This window comes from Prinia subflava, chromosome 14 (assembly GCF_021018805.1).
Source record: "Prinia subflava isolate CZ2003 ecotype Zambia chromosome 14, Cam_Psub_1.2, whole genome shotgun sequence".
Taxonomy (NCBI): Eukaryota; Metazoa; Chordata; class Aves; order Passeriformes; family Cisticolidae; genus Prinia; species Prinia subflava.
In genome coordinates, this window is record NC_086260.1 from 709,679 (window position 1) to 728,017 (window position 18,339).

The window sequence follows — 18,339 nt, forward strand, 5'->3', positions numbered from 1 at the left end:
GGCAGTTATTAAATAATGTTCTGGGGCTGGTTCTAATGACAGAAACTGCACTTGCAATCTGCAGGTGGGTCTGATCATCCCTCATCTGCAGTTATTAAGTTGCTGGGAGAGATGAGAGTGCACTGAGCCCTTGCCATTTATAAGCCCAATTACCGAACCATTTCTGTCCAAGCACAGAGCTTGTCAAGCCTAAGTGAGAATAAACACTGCAGGGAGGAGCAGGAGGTGCCCAGGGACAGAGGCTGAGCTGCAGAGGGGCTGGGAGTGCCTCGGGGAAGGACGATGGGCACCGGGACCATCCTGGGGCACCAGGACCATCCTGGCCCCCCGGGCCAAGGTGTCCCCTCGGCAGGGTGGGGAATCCTTCTGTGCACTCTGCACCTCCTGGGGTCTGCAGTGAATGATGCCCAAACCTCATCTCCAGGGTTTTGGAGGTATTTGAGCATCCCTTCCCTTCAGGAAGGAAACCATCCATGTCTGGGGTACCCAGGATCTCCTCGGGTGTGCCCAGATGAACACGGCTGCTGTCAGTCCCCTCTCACTTTTTCTTTCATTCTTTTTCCCAACCCCAGTTTTCCTTTTATTTAAATTTCAAATAATTATGTTGTGTTTTCACAGTAATACCTTGAGATTGTTTGGGTTGTGCAGACATTTAATTAATCTTGATTTCGTGGAATTGTTTGGGATGAAGGGACCTTCAATCTCACCCAGTGCCACCCCTGCCATGGCAGGGACACCTCCCACTGTCCCAGGCTGCTCCAGCCCCAGTGTCCAACCTGGCCTTGGGCACTGCCAGGGATCCAGGGGCAGCCACAGCTGCTCTGCCCACCCTGAGCCAGGCCCTCACTGTTCCAGCTCTGCTGTGCCTGTAAATGGTGTAAATCAGCTCAGATTTGGGTGTGTGGCTGCAGAGCCAAACCCAGAGCCTGGCACGGGCTGTGGTTTTCCTTCCCTGCCTCTTGGTGTGAACCAGGGTGAGCTTGGAGCTGCTCGGCTGCTCTGAGAAATCCACCATGAAAAATGGGGCTAATTATTCAGGAAAATGTGTTGTGTAATTAGACATGGATTGTTCTGCTCTCCTCCCTGGGCAGGCCCTGGCAAGAGGTGAGGCCATTGGGATACAGATATTTATATCTGCTCACATTTGTCTCAAGGGGTAAGGCCATACCAGATGCACTGGAAAATAATTCCAAATATTCTTACTGCTTCCTCTTCTTTCAAAAAAAGTTCCTCTGGAAAACTCCTGGATTTAAAGTAATGTGCACCCCACAGAGGTAATTTTCTACCCCACATTTATGGCAGAAATGCTCAGAGTGAAGCTGGTAAATGGAGTAGAACGAGAGCCCTGACAGGATTATTTGTATCCTCATAAGAAGGGAGGCACAGCAAAGTCGTCTGCAGGGAAATGCCGCGGGTGGGAGAGGTGGCAGCACCTGGGATTTCCAGAATTGCTCTGTGCTCCTGCCCAGCCCCTGGGGCTGGCTGGCAGCGGGGTCCTGGCTCCCCAGGCTGCCAGGGATGCCCTGCCCTGCGAGGGATGCCCTGCCCTGTGGACAGGCTGCTCTGGCAGCAGCTCAGCCCGCACAGCAGAAAAGAAAGGAAATATTAACAGCGTGGAAAGCCTTTAAGCACTTCAGGTAATTAGGAAATATGTCGGTGCTTTCAAATAAGGTAAATTAAATGTGTGTTAAATAAGTACCAAAAGAAAAGCAAGTGCCAGCCGTGAAACGAGGTATGAATAAAACATTTTCACAACATTACCTGGCAATTCAGGAGCTTCCCCGGGTGCAGGGGGGATGTGGTTCCTCTGCACACCCGGAGTGTCTCCCCAGGAGTGGGGTGGGCAGCCCGGGCTGCTGTTGGGGTCTGTGCCCCCTGGCTGGGGGGGTGGAGGGCACCCCTGGGCAGGTGCTGGTCCAGCTGGGGCACGGAAGGGTTGGGGTCTGTCCCAGGGACCCTGCAGGCACTGAGGAGCTCCTGGGCAGCCCCAGCTGTGCTGCCACTGCTGCCTTTGGCCTCTGCTGTGCAGCTCAGACCCTCCAGCCTTCCCCTAATGCAATCACCCGTGATCCTGTTCCCTCTCTAAATCACCCCCATGGCCTGCCCAGACCTAATTAACCCCAAATGAATCTCAGTTTCACCGTAGTTTGACCACACCAGTGCACTGTGTCTTGCCATGGAACCATTTCCAAGCCTTGGCAGCTGATCCGTGTCCCCTTTCTCTGGGTTTTATTTCATTTTGGGGTGGGTGCTCCCAGGAGGCAGCACAAGGCCACAGCCTCTCTCACCAGGAAATATTTCTTAGCTAATACTTTGATTTCTCACCAAATTGTGAAGCAATTATAGAAATTAAGACAAAAGCCTGATTAATTAGAGGATAAATGGCAACAGATCCCAGAGCAGAGCCACCAGCATCCCCTGAGGGCAAATTGAAAAGGTTTTTAAGCCTTTTCCTTTTCCTAACTTGCTGCAGTGTGGATGTCCTCTGTTGCTCATTTAAAGCCATCTTCCCACACCCAAATTTTCAGATTTATATGTAAATGCACTGTCGATCAATTAAAAGATAAACTCAACTTTTATGTGGGAATCTAGAAGGAATAAACTCAATAAAATGCAATTTTCATATCCTGATCTTTGTATACAGTGATCAGAAAGCAATTAATCAGATTATTTTTTATTGCCCAGTAGTAATTTTCCACATTGTAGTAATTTTCTTGGTCTGCAATTTATAGTTATAAAACATCTTTTATGGCAGAAAAAGATAGGTTTCATGTCGAGGATCTGTTGAATGGTGCTGGAAATCCAGGGCGAGCCTGTGGGGAGAGGACTGCCAGGGACAGGGGGTGTGTCCCATAGGGTGTGTGTGTCCTGGCAGGGTATGTGTCCCCTCAGTGTGTGTGTCCCCTCAGGGTGTGTGTCCTGTCAGGGTGTGTGTCCCCTCAGGGTGTGTGTGTCCTGTCAGGGTGTGTGTCCCCTCAGGGTGTGTGTCCTGTCAGGGTGTGTGTCCCCTCAGGGTGTGTGTCCCCTCAGGGTGTGTGTCCCCTCAGGGTGTGTGTGTCCTGTCAGGGTGTGTGTCCCCTCAGGGTGTGTGTCCCCTCAGGGTGTGTGTCCTGTCAGGGTGTGTGTCCCCTCAGGGTGTGTGTCCCCTCAGGGTGTGTGTCCTGGCAGGGTGTGTGTCCCCTCAGGGTGTGTGTCCCCTCAGGGTGTGTGTCCCCTCAGGGTGTGTGTCCTGTCAGGGTGTGTGTCCCCTCAGGGTGTGTGTCCTGTCAGGGTGTGTGTGTCCTGGCAGGGTGTGTGTCCCCTCAGGGTGTGTGTCCCCTCAGGGTGTGTGTCCCCTCAGGGTGTGTGTCCTGTCAGGGTGTGTGTGTCCCCTCAGGGTGTGTCCCACCAGGAGCAGAGCATTGAGTGAAGGGCTGCAGCTGAGTGCCACCGGGGCCAGCAGCGCTTCGGAAATGAGAGACAAACCTTTTTGGGACAAACCCTTTTGGGACAAACCCTTTTTGGGACAAACCCTTTTGGGACAAACCCTTTTGGGACAAACCCTTTTGGGGACAAACCCTTTCTGGGTTTGTGCTGTGCTGGAGAGCCCACGTTGCCCCGGGATGGGCAGAGCTCAGCGGGGGCAGAGCTGGGCTGGGCAGGGGGGGATGCTGAGGAGGGCACAGGGGGGATGCTGAGGGCTTTTTTCTCAAAAATCCTGCTTCTGTTATTAATTTCAATGTGGAAGGAATTGATGTCTGTTCTTAGTTTCTTTTTATCTACTTCAAAAAGGAATTTTGTAGTACTTTATTTTTGAAACAGGATATTTGTGGAAGTTGGAAACAATTTTTCATGGTGATCTTTAAAAGTAGACATTATTATTTATTTATTATTAATTATTTTATATGTTATGTGTTATGTGTTATATGTTATATGTTATTTATTTATAATAAAAATTATAATAAAAATATATACGTTTTGGGTTTTTTTCCCCCTCAAATTGCTACCTTTGTGTCTTGTACCGGTGTGCAAAGAAAACCCAAACCCTGCTTTTAGGAGCTGGACTTGATGGCCTTGGAGCCTTTTCCAGCCTCAGTGACTCTGGCATTCTGGCATTCTGGCATTCTGGCATTCTGGCATTCTGGAATTCTGGAATCCTGGCATTCTGGCATTCTGGCATTCTTTGCCCTGCTGCCTGGTGCTGCCTGGTTTCCCTGGCCTGTGTGAGCTGTGCTGTCCCTGCTGTTGTCGTTCCCCTGTTGGTGGCTGTCCCCACCCCGTGCCATCAGCTCCCCTGCTCTCCAGAGCTGCTGATGGCCCCGCTCCCACGAGCCCCTGAAGCTGTGCCCCCTTGTACCCCTGAAGCTGTGTCCCCCTTGTGTCCCTGAAGCTGTGTCCCCTTGTACCCCTGAAGCTGTGCCCCCCTTGTGCCCCTGAAGCTGTGCCCCCCTTGTGTCCTGAAGCTGTGCCCCCTTGTACCCCTGAAGCTGTGTCCCCCTTGTGTCCCTGAAGCTGTGTCCCCCTTGTACCCCTGAAGCTGTGTCCCCCTTGTGTCCCTGAAGCTGTGTCCCCTTGTACCCCTGAAGCTGTGCCCCCCTTGTGCCCCTGAAGCTGTGCCCCCCTTGTGCCCCTGAAGCTGTGCCCCCCTTGTGTCCCTGAAGCTGTGTCCTGCTTGTGCCCCTGAAGCTGTGCCCCCCTTGTACCCCTGAAGCTGTGCCCCCCTTGTGTCCTGAAGCTGTGCCCCCCTTGTGCCCCTGAAGCTGTGCCCCCCTTGTGTCCCTGAAGCTGTGCCCCCCTTGTGTCCTGAAGCTGTGCCACCCTTGTACCCCTGAAGCTGTCCCCCTTGTGTCCCTGAAGCTGTGCCCCCCTTGTGTCCCTGAAGCTGTGCCCCCCTTGTGCCCAGTGCAGAGCGTGGCAGCCCCAGGCTTGTGTTTGCAGGGTGGGTGCTCAGCCAGGGCTGCTCCCTTTGGCACTGGGTTCCTCCCAGTGGAACTGGGGTGGTTTTGGCAGGTTGTGCCACCACGGGCAGGGCTGGGGCAGCCTCGGGGCTGGCTGTGCTCCAGGAAATCCTCTGGCAGCAGGAACTGCAGGAGAGATTTCTCACAGCGGGCTCAGCTCGTGGGCAGCAGCAGAGCCTGGCAGAGCCTGCTGAGCCAGGCCTGGAGCCCACACGTGGGTGGGGGCATCTGCTTTGGAAGCGCTGGGGAAAGCAGAAGAGCAGGTTCATTTTCCAGTGATGGAGGAAGGTGGAAGAATTCAAAACTTTGCCTTGAAGAAATACATCAGAGAAACAGGAGGAACTGCCATGCAATGATTCCTTGTGGCTTCTCACAGTGATATTGCTAGAACCATTGAGAAAATAATTAGTTATTGTGTGAAGAAAGGCAAAAATTAAAGTAATTTTTTCTGTGAGGTTACATTATGTGTTCTACATGCTCCCAGATAAATAATTTACCCTCAGTGATTGATGCAGTTAATCTGGGTTACATTTCTGTGGCCTGTGGGCTGTGGTGTGTGCAGAGCCGGGGGCTGTGTGGTGTCTCAGAGAAGACAAAGGCCTGGGCTGTGTGATCCACACTGCCAGTGCCATCCCTCACCCTGCCTCTGCTCCCTGCACGCTCACGAGCTGTGCTCAGCCGTGCCAGGGGATGTTTCTGCTTTTTATCTTTATGAATGACCACATTATTTATTTGGAATACGCCAGACACCAACAAGTGCTCATGCAAGCAGCGAGCAAAAGCTCCCAGCAAACAGTGTGACACTAATCTGTTGTTTGTGCTAAAATACAGAAAGGAAATTACTGCTCGCCTGTCATGAAGCTCATAAAGGAAAAAAGAAAAATGCCACCGCAAAAGAATGAGCTTCAAAAGAAAGTTCCATTATCAGTTTGTTTCATGCCTTGTAGCTCCAGCTGCAAACAATCCCTTCCATAAACACCCCCTCGAGATAAATGGCAGCACAATTCGGGTGCTATCGGGGAGATAAAGCCACAAGTTGCCTGTTTGGGGGAGGGAGGATCTGCTGCTTTATTTTGTAACATCTCATCACCATCTTGGGGGAGCAAATGAATATGTATCGTCTGTTATCTTGTCATTTTGGAGCCAAACAACTTAAAATACATTTTCTGTGAAATAACCCCGGGGATTTCAAGACCAGAATAAATTATTAGAGCAATTTGAGCTTGGAGTCTCTGCACTTGCTTGAAACGTGGCAAAAGCTCTCCCTGATTAGTGAGAGTTGCTTTTGCTTAGGAAGCAAAAGGAAAAGAAAGAGGAAAAATAGCCACCAAGGCTTCCTGAGCCCAGACACCTGTGCCAGAGCAGGGAGCCTGCAGGGATGGGGGGTCCCTCTGCTCCCAGGGGACAGGAGGAGAGGAAATGGCCTCAAGCTGGGCCAGGGCAGGGGCAGGTTGGACATCAGGAGGGATTTCTGCATGGAAAGGGAGCTCAGGCTTTGGAACTGCCCAGGGAGGTTTGGAGTGCCCATCCCTGGAGTGTCCAAGGAATTCCTGGAGGTGGCACTCAGAGCTCTGGGCTGGGGACAAGGTGGGATCAGGCACAGGTTGGATGTGATGGGCTGGGAGGGCTTTTCCAACTGAAATGGTTTTGGGATTCTGGGATTCTGGGATTCTGGGATTCCGGGATTCTGGGATTCCGGGATTCCCACACACAAGCTGAGGATGCTCAGCAAAGCTCCTGGAGGGCTGGGCCTGCAGGCTGTGGTGGTGTGGGGACAGGTCTGGTGGCAAATGCCCTTTCAGACTGTGACACTGATTCTCTGATAATTTGTGCTGGAACTCCTTGCAGCTTTCTCTGGTTTCTGTTCTCCTCAGGCTCAGGAGGGGCTGAGCCCTGTGCCAGCCCTGTGGGCAGCTCCCAGGCACTGGCTCTGCTCTTGGATGCAGCTCTTCCAGGGCCCTGGAAAAAAGGAGGAATTAAATCCTTTAATGAACGAGTAACTTCTACCTAAACATGGACATCAGAGAGGACAAAACAAATGAAAAAAAGATGGGATTTTAGATGTTGCCATTTCCTGCTGTTGCAGCTGAGTGTGTGGGCCAACCTCCACCGAGGCCGGAGCCAGGAACTCGGGCTGCAGGAGCCAAGCACTGTGACAATCCATGCAAATCTAAGCTCTAATCCTTTTATATTGATGGAAATTAAACTTTTATTCTTGCCATGGATATGGGAGCCTGAAATTCACTTTGGGAAAAAATTCAGGGTTTTATTTTTGGCTCCACTTTCACAATTACTCAGCCCAGGGCGTTTTTATGCTGCAGCTCCATTATGTGAAAATCGTGAGTAACATTTTTCTCTCCAGGACTCTACATTTACTCTCCAAATGTTTCACTGAGAATATGACATGATTTAGACTGCAGTGCTTTTAAAAAACTGTCCAATTTCTAGGACCAAATTGTACCTGTGAAAGTGGCTGCAGGGAGTCAGCACTGTCGTGGTGGGATCGAGCCAAGAGACGGCTGGAACTCGTTGGAGCTCTCTGCAAATTATCTCATTAAGTGCTTTCAGATTGGGAAGTGTCTCAGCACTGCTGTGCTGAAGAATGGATCTCTTCAAAAAGAGGAATTATAATTATTTGGGGATCAGAATTCCCACTGTAACCAGTGGGTGTGCAGTAAGTGCAAGGTGTGGGGCACCTCGGGGCACCCAGGGTGGCTCTGAGAGCTGGCAGGGGAGCACCAGGGTTTTGTGTCCTTAGGTTTTGAGATTTTGGGAACAGATAACCCAAACCAGATCTCAAAGCCAATGGTGTTTGTTCTGGAGGGTGTTTGGGATGGTTGCAGTGAATGGCTGGGGCAGGGGCAGGATTCGGGCTGAAGAAGAAGTAAAAATCCATTTATTCTGCAATTTCCCCATTCTGCTGTGTCCGTGTGCTCGGCTCCCAGCTGCTCCTGCTCCACATCCCTCTCCTCTCACAGGTGGCTCAGTCCCTTGGCACCACCCTGCTCCTCCCCACAGACATTTCTCACCTCTCAGGGAAGAAGGGCTGTGCTGAATAATTGAGGACATTGGAAATCTTTGTTCTGTGCCTCCAGACTGAAGTGGAAATTTGTCTTGAAGTGGCAGCTATCTGAAATCAATAATATCATCAACCTCACCTGCATTTACAAAGATAATATTTCCTTAATGTTGCCTGAATTCAAAGGAAGAAGAAAGGCTGTGCAGAAGGAAAAGTCATAAAGAGCATTGCGGTGAAGCAGCAGTAAATTCTAGAAAACTTTTCCAAGGTCATTAATTGAACTTCGTTACAAGATCTAAATGAGATATTGAAAATCAAACGCGGCGTTGCAGTTTTAATTGCCTGTTCTGCGGTGGAGCACAACGGCAGAGATGGAACTCCTGGTTTGTATCTGTAAGGACCCGGCAGCCCTGGGGAGTGGGGATCAGCTGGACCCGGCACTCCCAGGTACTTCTCCTGTGCCCTGCTTCCCTCCAAGGGCCCTGTCCTGCCCCTGCCATGGAACAGATTCCCTCCCGCTCCTGGAGTCTGTTCCATGGTGCTGCTGGAGCAGCTCTTTGTGTAAATATCATTAAATGTGTGTAAATATCATTAAATGTGTCACAGCCCCATCCTTGGGGTGTCCCAGGCCAGGCTGGACAGGCTTGGAGCAGCCTGGGACAGGGAAGGGTCCCAGAGAGGGACAGGTCCCTGCTCCTCGCTGCTCCAAGGGACTCTTTGAGGCAGGAGGACGTGGGTGCTCCAGGGGCTCAGGCTGAGCTGGGGTTCAGCCCGGATTTGAGGGGATTTCAGCCCATTTTGATGGCAGCAATCTCCGGTGCCTGAAGTGGGCTGTGCCCCCTGGGCAGTGCCAGGGGCTGCAGGGCACAGGGCAGAGCTCATACCTGCCTCTAGATGCTGCACTTAGGAATATCTCCTCTTTTTCCCTTCTAAAGCTCCACAAACTGCTGCATATTCGATGGAAACAAAGGTTTGCAGTGCTTCCTGCGCATGCCAGCAAACGCCTTTGGGGTCTCGTGGTTTCCTTTCAGGTCAGCATTTAGTGTGTGTTGGAAAATAAATGCACTTAATAATAGTTTAAGTATTGTGGAAGACACACCTGGTATAGGGAACACGTAGTGCACGTGGAAAAGTTTTAGTGCTACTCAGTAAAAAGGGATTTTTAGTGCAGCATCAGCCCAATAATGTCCATAAGGTCTCACCTAATGGACAAATAAACAGCTCTGGGGAAATTAAAATAATCCAGTCTGTTAATGCTGCAGGTTGGGCATGGAAAATAGGACAATTTAAACTCAAGGGGAGTTAACTCTGTCCTCTCCAGGAGCCGGCAGCAGCAGTGGTGAAGGAGCCCCAGGCTCCTTCATTAAAATTTTAATTTAATTTAATTTTTGTTTGTGTGTGTGTGTTTGCGTTGTTTTTTTTTTATTTAATTTGTTTGGCTGTTGGGGTTTTTTTTTACTATTTTTGAGGGTTTTTTGGTGTTTGTGGGTGGGGAGGTTTGTTTATTTGTCATTTGTTTGTTTGTTTTCTTTTTTGAGAATGAATTTACATTGAAGATTAAAATGCCCAGGAAGCTGCCTGAGCCATCCAAGTTCCTGGTGGGATATACAGTGCTTTGTAGACATAAAGAGATTGAAAACATTTATCTTCCCCCATGATTAATAATAAATCAGGCATCTTATGGTTCCTCCTTTAGGTTTTAATTTTAAGCAAGCTGTTGAAATACAATCTCTAAGCAAAAAAAGGTTCAGAACAGGCTTTGTTTGGATTGCAAACAGAAGTTTTGTAGTGTTTTGGACATAAAAAATACACTATATAAAAATTCAGCCTCCTGCAATAACATATGGCTGCGAGCAGGGTTCAGTGAATGGGGACGATTTATGTCTGCAGTCACAGCATAAATCTGAACAATTGTGTGAGATGAAAAACGTGCTGGTGTAGATGAGGAGTGTCCCAGTGCTCCAGGATCAGCTCTGGGAGTTCTGATGGGAGAGCCTGGCCAAGGGTCTGCTGGGAAAGGGGATGTAAATAATGTAAATAAAAGTGTTCTCACAATGAAACTTGACTGCCACACATTCAGGGACCCCAGAATGGTCTTAAAAAGGTGACGGAAGTGTCTTGGTGTGGTTCAGGTTCCCCCAGAAATTCTGGTTCTGAATTCCCTGGAGGAGCCCAGGGCCCAGGGATTCCTTCCCAGGGGCTTCTTCAAAGGTTCCAGCCTGGGGGGAGCATTCCACTCCTGCCAGGAGCAGCTCTGTGTTGGGTGGATTTCTGAGCTGTAAAATGTGAGTAGGATGCCGAGAGCAAACAATTCCCAATGGGAAGGGAGAGCCCTACATGGGTATATTATTTCAGCCATTCATTACTTTCCTCTGAACAGTTCCGTGTTACTCAGCACTTTATTCATAAAGAGGAAAAAGGAGCAGCAGCAGCAGTAATGGCCCTAACAGGGAACGGGAGGGAAATTGAAAAGTCTGCCTTTTGCCAAGCGGGTGAGTGAGCAGAACATGAGCTCACCCAAACCCGCCCTGGCAGAGGGGCAGCTCTGGGTGTGAATGGAACAATATCTCACTTCCTGGGGAAAAAAAAACAGGCTGTTGGTCAAGATGTTTCTATGGTAACTGATATAATTTCATTTTAGTGATGGATTACTCAGGAAAACTCCAGGGAGGTTTGAGGTGATGGAGTTTCATCTGACAGAGCCTGGCAGACTCTTTCTCTGGAGTTATTAGGCAGTTCTGGTTATGTTTTATATTTTATACAGGCATTTATAACCATCTATGGTTTATATTTTATGTAACCATTTCACATCCAGGGGCTGTGTGGGACACTGTGCACAGAGCTGGGAAAGCCACGGGTGTGGCTGCTCTGCTCCAGCCAGAGGGACCCGGGGTTTGTTCAGCCCCAGGGATGGGGAGGGGCTGTCAGCAGTGGAATTCCCCAAAAATTCTGTATTTGCCCATTTCTGAACTTGGAGTCAAGCAGCACTGAGTCAGCAAGTGATAAAATTTGAGATCTTTGTTTTTAAAAGGTGTTTCTGCTGCAGGTATAAAACACAGGTACAGGTACAGCAGGCAGAAGAAAGCTAATTTGATTTCTTTTGAGGGGATCAATATTCCACAGAGAGAAAGTTATGTATTCCCAGGTATCCTTTTATAAACAGCTTTTCATTATGCCCATTATCATAACAGGCCTCTTTATCTCCTCTGTCAATATTTGGCTCTATCAGGCACTGTCTTATCTTTAAAGTGAAAAATCCATCACTGTGACAGAAGGGAAAAAATACATTAACACCCACCTGCTAATTTATATTTGAGGCTGGAGACCCAGGAGTGCTTTAAGGAGCTCCTGCAGGTTGGCATTAATGGTGTGTTGAGCTGTTTGGTGAATCCCCACCTCCCTTCCCCAGGGTCAGCAGCAGGCTGGGGGGAGCAGCACCCCCAGAGGTGACAGAGTGACCTGGGGACCTGCGGCTGCCCAAGGCACCTCCTGGAGCATCCCTGGGGAAAGGGAAGAGGGGAGGGGGGCTGGGGGTGGCAGAGGCACCTGCTGCTCACCAGGGCACTGCCCTGAGCCCCCAGGCTCTGCAGCTTCAGCTGCTGACCTGCAGCAGGGCTGGCAGCCCTTCCTTGGGCTCTGCAGTCCCCCAAGTCCCGTCTGCTGCTCTCAGGGATAATTTTACTCCATCCAGCAGCTGCCCCTGGCTCCGTGTCCTGCTGTGCCTTTGGAGGGCCCCTGGGCCTGGGCAGCACCCAGGAGGTGAAAAATGAAATGTATTGAGGGCTCCAAACGCCTTTATTTGAGAAAAGAGCCTCAGCACCAGATCCCCGGCAGAGCAGGGCTGGGGCACACACAATTAATATTTCATCCTTTAATGGAATTATAAAGAAAAGGTAGAATGAGTTCACAGAGTACACCGAGTTGGAAGGGACCCATCCTGAGGGCAGGGAAGGCAGACTTTGCAGAGGTTGCAGACTTCAGACAATAAATTTAAATCCTTCTGGGGCCTCCTGTTGGGCTGCTGGCATTTCCTGGCTGCCCTGGCCTCAGGTCACCCGTGACCCTGCCCTCAAGTTCCTACCTCCATCACAGCAGTGGGGTGCAAAGGGATCATGAAAGGGGGTAGAAAAGGGGAGGGAAAAATGGATTGAAATGGAGAAAATTACTTCTGAACAGTTCATACATGTTCGTGCATCACTCATCAAAGGCAGCATTTTAAAAAGGTTAACACCTTGGCAGAGTTAATTGCTGTTCTTCCTCTTAAATTCCAGTGTAATTTCTGATTTCTTCCTCTGTTGTTGATCTTTCAGCTAAGTAGATTTTAAATAAAACAAATATTTATGCCAGTAAAGCACACAAGGGCTTCAATGTTTAAGTAAAGCAAAGCAATTGAACTTCCCCGTGTAAATATTGAAGGAAAGCAAAGCAAACAAACCCAGAAACTCACATGGCTGAAGGAAACTGCCTTAAAAACCTGAGGTTACACACCTCTTCCCATATAACTTATTTTCTTCTATTTTATTTTAGATACATTTTTTTTTTACTGGGCAGAATGGAGAAGGCGAGCTCCAACTCTCTGAAGAATCATTCTTGGGGAGAAATGATCTGTCCTTTCCAGCAGCTCTCCCTTCTCGGTGAGCCCTGACAGGCTCTGAAGTGCAGGATTCAGGGGTTTGCTGCTCCCAGCAGAGAGGGAAACCCAAATTCCTACAGGAGCCTTCTGCAGCCAGGAGAGCCAGCGGGGCACAGGTACAGATCAGAGCTCAGGAGAGGCTGAGGCAGGCTGGGCTGGCACTGCAGCCAGGGGTGCTGTCCCCAGGGTCACTGGAGGGGACAGTGACGCCTTAGGTTGAATAGAAACACTTCCCAAAAAATAACAAGAAGGATGGGACCTCACAGCCTGGGGCTGGAATGGGACAATTCAACCCCCAATGTGCAAATGGACCAAAACTTATCAAAGTGTGAGACCTGGTGACCATTTGTCCATTTTGGGACCATTTTGGGTCCACCTTGGGTGCAGCCCTGGCCAGGCTCTGTCCTGCCCGAGGCCTTTCAATAAATCCCTGCTCATGGTGACAGAGAATAAGGACACTGCCCAGCGAGGGTGCAGTGCTGGAAGGGGAATGGGGGATCCTGGCTGCCCCCCAGAGCAGAGCAGAGCAGGGGGGCTCTGGCCAGAGGCAGAGCCCTCCCCTGTCCTGTGCCACCCTCTGCTGCCGCCCTTCCATGGCCAGCAATCCCTGCTGGCCCCTGGCCCTCCCTCCAGGCAGCAGGAGAGGCACTTCACAGTGATTTATCTGCTCCAAAGGCACATGCAGAGAGCACATACAGGATTACACCAGCTGAAAAGTTAAGAGCAAGGTTCACTTATCTTATGATTCAATACAGGGGGAGACAGTCATTTTTATAAATTAAAGAGCACTAGATTGAGATACATTCATCACAGATTAGCTGAGGTTCTTCCTTGAAGGGGCGCATTGAAATGTATGTGATGTTCATTGTGGTGTGAGATGCTGTTTCAAACTTTTAACAACAAGATAAAAGCTTGTGACTGGGAGAAAGAACTGCTGTCATTGCTGGATTTAATAAATCTTCTGCAGGGACAATAAGCCTGAGATAAACCCAGACAAAGCCTCTTGCTTGGGAGTTATTTTGGCAGGTGGAAAGGAAGGACATTCTGTCATTGTGGTTTGGGACTGTGCACGTCACTGAGCTGCTGGAACCTTCCTGCGATCAGGGGAGAGGCTCTGGCATTCCCTGGGCACTGGCTGGGGGGAGAGGGCCCTGGGTCTGCCCAGGGCCACCCTTTTCACCAGTCAGATGCTCAGCACCAAAAAACTGGAGGAAAAACTAAAGTTGAGATCATTCTTAAGGAAAAAAAATCCCAAAGAGAATAAAAGGGCCTTCTCCTTGGGTGGTATAAAATAACAGCATTTGCTGAAAATGAAATGTACTGAAAATAAACATGTGGTACAAGCAGAATTGAATCCCAGAACCATTAAAGTTGGAAAAGACCTCCAAGATCATCAAGTCCAACCTGCATTCAGCCACCCTCAACACACTCCAAATTTGCATTTTGGAGCGGTTTTGGGAAAGGCCTGGGACACTGAGGGCTGCTGATGGGATTCTGACTCCACAGGAGGCAGAGGCAAAGCAGAGCCAAGCTGGGTGGGAGCAGCACCTCACCCCTCAGCTCTTATTAATCTATTAGAAATAATATTAATTATGCCACTAGCACAAAAAGCAATTATCAAAATATTTTGCAAAACATCTTAAAAAAATGTTATTTACCAAAAACCAGTCAACTGTATCAAAGCCTTGACAAAAAGCTCTCTTAGAAATTAATAAATATGTTTGATTAGCACTTTCATGGATGCACAGATTCTGCATATGGGAGCATTATAGTGCATTTAATTATATATAAAGGCAATTAATGTCACAAATTAAGACTAAGCTCTGACTCGGGCTAAATAATTGTCATTATCTATCATACAACATGCCCAGAAAGCTTAACTCTGCAATGATTTTAATGAACAATAAACTTGGCATTTACATACCAAAACAATTTGGTGTAATTCAGTCTCAATAATAAACGGCAACAAAAAAAAAAATCACTCCCATTCTTGGGGAATTTTTTCCTTTCAGGCTCACAGGGGTGTTTTTCACAGCACGCTCATCACGACAGGGGAGGGAACATTTCCTGCCTGCAGCTGGGTCCCACAGCAGCACCCGAGGGCCAGGGGATGCTCCAGCCCCACAGCACCCCAGGGAGTCACTCCTGTCACCTGGGTGTCCTCCAGGGCAGGACAGCTCTCCGTGGAGAGCCCACAGCACCCCAGGGAGTCACTCCTGTCACCTGGGTGTCCTCCAGGGCAGGACAGCTCTCCGTGGAGAGCCCACAGCACCCCAGGGAGTCACTCCTGTCACCTGGGTGTCCTCCAGGGCAGGACAGCTCTCCATGGAGAGCCCACAGCACCCCAGGGAGTCACTCCTGTCACCTGGGTGTCCTCCAGGGCAGGACAGCTCTCCGTGGAGTGTCCACAGCACCCCAGGGAGTCACTCCTGTCACCTGTACCTCCTCCAGGGCACGACAGCTCTCCATGGAGAGCCCACAGCACCCCAGGGAGTCACTCCTGTCACCTGGGTGTCCTCCAGGACAGCCCAGCTCTCCGTGGAGCTGCAGGGGTGGCACCTCCCAGCCCATCCAGGCACCACCACCTCCCTGCTCTGCACAGCCCAGGGACCCCTGCTGCAGCCTGGGCTGTGCAGCACCCCCAGCACAGCGGCTGGGCTTGTTGGGAAAATACCACCAGTGCTCCCTGTCCAAACTGGAAACACCCACAGGAACTGGGCAGCCTCGAGGCAAAGGCGCTTTGCACCTGCACAGGTCTCAGGTGTGAAAACACCCCTGACAGGGCAAAGAGCACAGAAACTCTGCAGGGATCAAACCAGCACAGAACTCCAGAGTGGAGACACCAAACCAGCACAGAACTCCAGAGTGGAGACACCAAACCAGCACAGAAACTGCAGGGACCAAACGAGTATCGTGACATTTGTGTGCACTCAGTGGGGAATGAGATGAAGCTGTTATGGAAACAATGGTAACACTGCACTGATGCTAAGTGCAGCCAATTGTAAAATAAAAGACTCTAAATGGAGTTAAAGGCTCGTGGCTTTGTGTTTGAAAAGGAGCTGTGTGGGTGTAATAGTGCGGTGTAGTTTGTGAAATAAAAATAAAAATTGATCCACAGTGCAGAGTGCAACATCTTCACCTCGTGTCAGCTCTCAAACCAAAGCCTTGCTGGGCTCAGGGACTTGCTTCAGAGTCTAATGCATAGAAATAGGGGTGGAGGTGATTAAAAAGAAAAACAAACTAATGCATTCCTATTACTAATATTAAAAAAATATTTTTAATACAACTGGCATGATTATGTGGTGATTTCAGTTCTGTTTGTGTGTGTTGTAGCAGGATGCTCTGCCTGGAATGGGGTAAAACAACTCCAGTGAGGCCCTGCTTGCAAAGCTGTCAGTGCTGGATGAGCGCTGCTTTTGGGGTGAGTGATGCTGAAACCAGCCTGGCTCATCTGTCCGAACTTAAACATGCCAGAGGGAGGGAAGATGTGTCAGAGCTGCTGAGATATCCAAGAAAGGCACAAACAAATGCAACTACCGATCCAAAGGGATGCAAAGCTGCTGAGCTGACACAGCCCGGACACCTCTGACAGTGCAGCCTTTGTCCTGCACCAGCCCAACCCCACCTGTGGGGCAGGGACACTTCATGGAGCCTCTGGAATGTTGTGGAGGTTCCTCCCTGGAGCCAGGATGCTCCTCAAGGTCACCCTGGAGGCTGAGCTGGAGATTTGCCCACGGTCATTGGTCTGCATGAGTAACATCAACATCTGCTGAATAATTCGGTTTGCTTTCATATCGCTTAAAAAGAGTGCACTTTGCTGTAGTAGTGCTTTGAGTAAAGAATTCTGATTAAGATCTTGTTGTCTAATCATTATCCTAACAAATCATTTACCTTTACATAAATATATGTGGTTTGCCACCCTTAATCCTGCAGGAAAGGGCTGTGCTGCAGTCAGTGACACCTGTACAATCCGCTAAACACAAAGGGCTGGCAAAGTTTGTGTCTGAGCTTGGATCCAGCTGCACCCCGACTCCTCTCTGAGGAGTTTGGGAAGCTGGGAGTCCCTTCTGCCCCTCGTGATTGAATGGGAAGGTGTCCTAAAAACTGGGGGCTTTGCCTGAGGCTCCCAATCTGCCCAGGACATGTGTATGTAACACAGAGTAGTCGTGTGTGTGTGTGTATATATATATACACACAGAGATATATTTATGTATGCATGGAGGTAGAGCTTAGAGAGAGCCATTCCTGCATCCAGGGTCCCTAATTCCCCATCACTCCCTCTCAGCAGCACCAGGCCCTCTTGGCACCTCAGTCCCCCCTTCACCAAAATAAAGTGAAAAACAAACCAACAAACCATTTTTTCCCATTTGCAAAAAAAAAAAAAAAAAAAAAAAAAAAAAAAAAAAAAAAAAAAAAAAAAAAAAAAAAAAAAAGAAGAAAGAGAGAGTCTTTGAGCCAGAACCATTTGTTTGATGCAATGTACTTATTTAACCCAACGCTGGCTCTGTGCCTGTGTTTATGGGAAAAGGAAAGTGCTGCAGCACCTCTTTCCCCATTGTTAGCTGGGCTGGTAATCAGTTTGTTGCTAACAAAGCCTTTACCTGGTGCAGTTCCATGCGGGGCAGCTGCAGCTCATCCCGGGGTGCAGGAGCATCCCCAGGCCGTGCCCTGCAGAGCCAGGCTGTGACACCCGGCTCCTCATCTCCATGCGCCCTGCCGCAGCTGTCACAGCTTCTCTTGATGCTGATTAACTCATCAGGATAATTGATCAGGCTGTCTGCAGAAAATGGGAGGCTAAATACCTTCCCCAGGATCCTCGGAGCAGCCGAGCCGTGGTTGCCATGCCGAAGGTGCTGCAGGTGCTCTGCTGCAAAGGGAATGAGTTTCCTCTCACCTCTTGCCTCAACTTTTCCCTTTTCCTGCCCCAGCTCACCCAACCCGTGCCTGGCAGATTGACTCTGATTAATTCTCTCTTAATTACCTTCTGCTGTGCTGTTGTCCTTCAAAGGCATCTGGGCAGCTGGCAGCAGCTTTGGAGATCTCAAACACCGAGGGGAGGTTGGCACGGTGGGGCTCCAGCTTGGCTCTGGGGTTCTTACAGACCTTCCAAAGACCCTTCAAGCACTTTCTCCCCCTGCAGTCAGCTCCAGCTCCCCCAGGACTTTCTCCAGCCCTCTCCTTGTGCACCAGCCCCGCTGTGCTGGGCTTCTGGATGTCTGACAGTGCCAGGAAATAAATGTTAAGTCACAAGGGGAGAGGGGGAGGGAACAACTGAAAAAATATATTTATTGGAGTAAATAAAAAAAAGTTAACCAAAATCCTTTATTGATACATTCTTGGATAATATCACAGGATCGAGAGAATGGAAGGGGAGGGAGGAGGTTGCGGCAAAGATTGGTTTCACTAAATTGGCACATAAGCAGCAAGATTAACGAAATTACTTATTACAAACAGTATAAAACATACATGCTTCTGTAAGTCCTTATCACACTGGTCAATCATGGTGGGGCATCAACAAAGAAAAACCTCAAGACATGTAAAAGCCATATTCTTTCCTCCAAATATCATAAGAATCATTGAAATTATTGCAAAATAGTCATATACCGTAAAGAAAAGAACAAAATAGAACACAAATACAAATATCAAACATAAATTATTAACATGTACCATAAAATACATTACTGGCATGCATTCCAAAGATCAAGACCTCTACTAAAACTCAGCAAAAATCCTTCCTGCTTCCTCTGCAG

General features: G+C 49.2%; 1 protein-coding gene across 1 annotated transcript; it reads right to left on the reverse strand.

Moving 5' to 3' along the window:
* Window positions 1-6,088: 6,088 nt before the first annotated feature.
* Window positions 6,089-18,261, reverse strand: LOC134558173 (uncharacterized). Its single transcript, XM_063411802.1, has 4 exons — window positions 17,571-18,261; window positions 17,191-17,456; window positions 7,967-8,067; window positions 6,089-6,896 (listed from the first exon to the last, which is right to left on the reverse strand). Exons 1-4 carry the CDS (start codon window positions 17,599-17,601, stop codon window positions 6,227-6,229), a joined length of 1,068 nt encoding a protein of 355 aa, XP_063267872.1. The 5' UTR covers window positions 17,602-18,261; the 3' UTR covers window positions 6,089-6,226.
* Window positions 18,262-18,339: the final 78 nt, after the last annotated feature.

Excerpts from the sequence above, each read along its gene's own strand:
- LOC134558173 (XM_063411802.1), bottom strand. The coding sequence starts at position 17,601 with ATGCCTTTGAAGGACAACAGCACAGCAGAAG. Across the intron at positions 17,457-17,570 it reads GGACAACAGCACAGCAGAAG|CAGAGCACCTGCAGCACCTT; the intron begins GTAATTAAGAGA and ends TTCCCTTTGCAG. Across the intron at positions 6,897-7,966 it reads CAGCCCTTCTTCCCTGAGAG|GGCCCTGGAAGAGCTGCATC; the intron begins GTGAGAAATGTC and ends CCTTTTTTCCAG.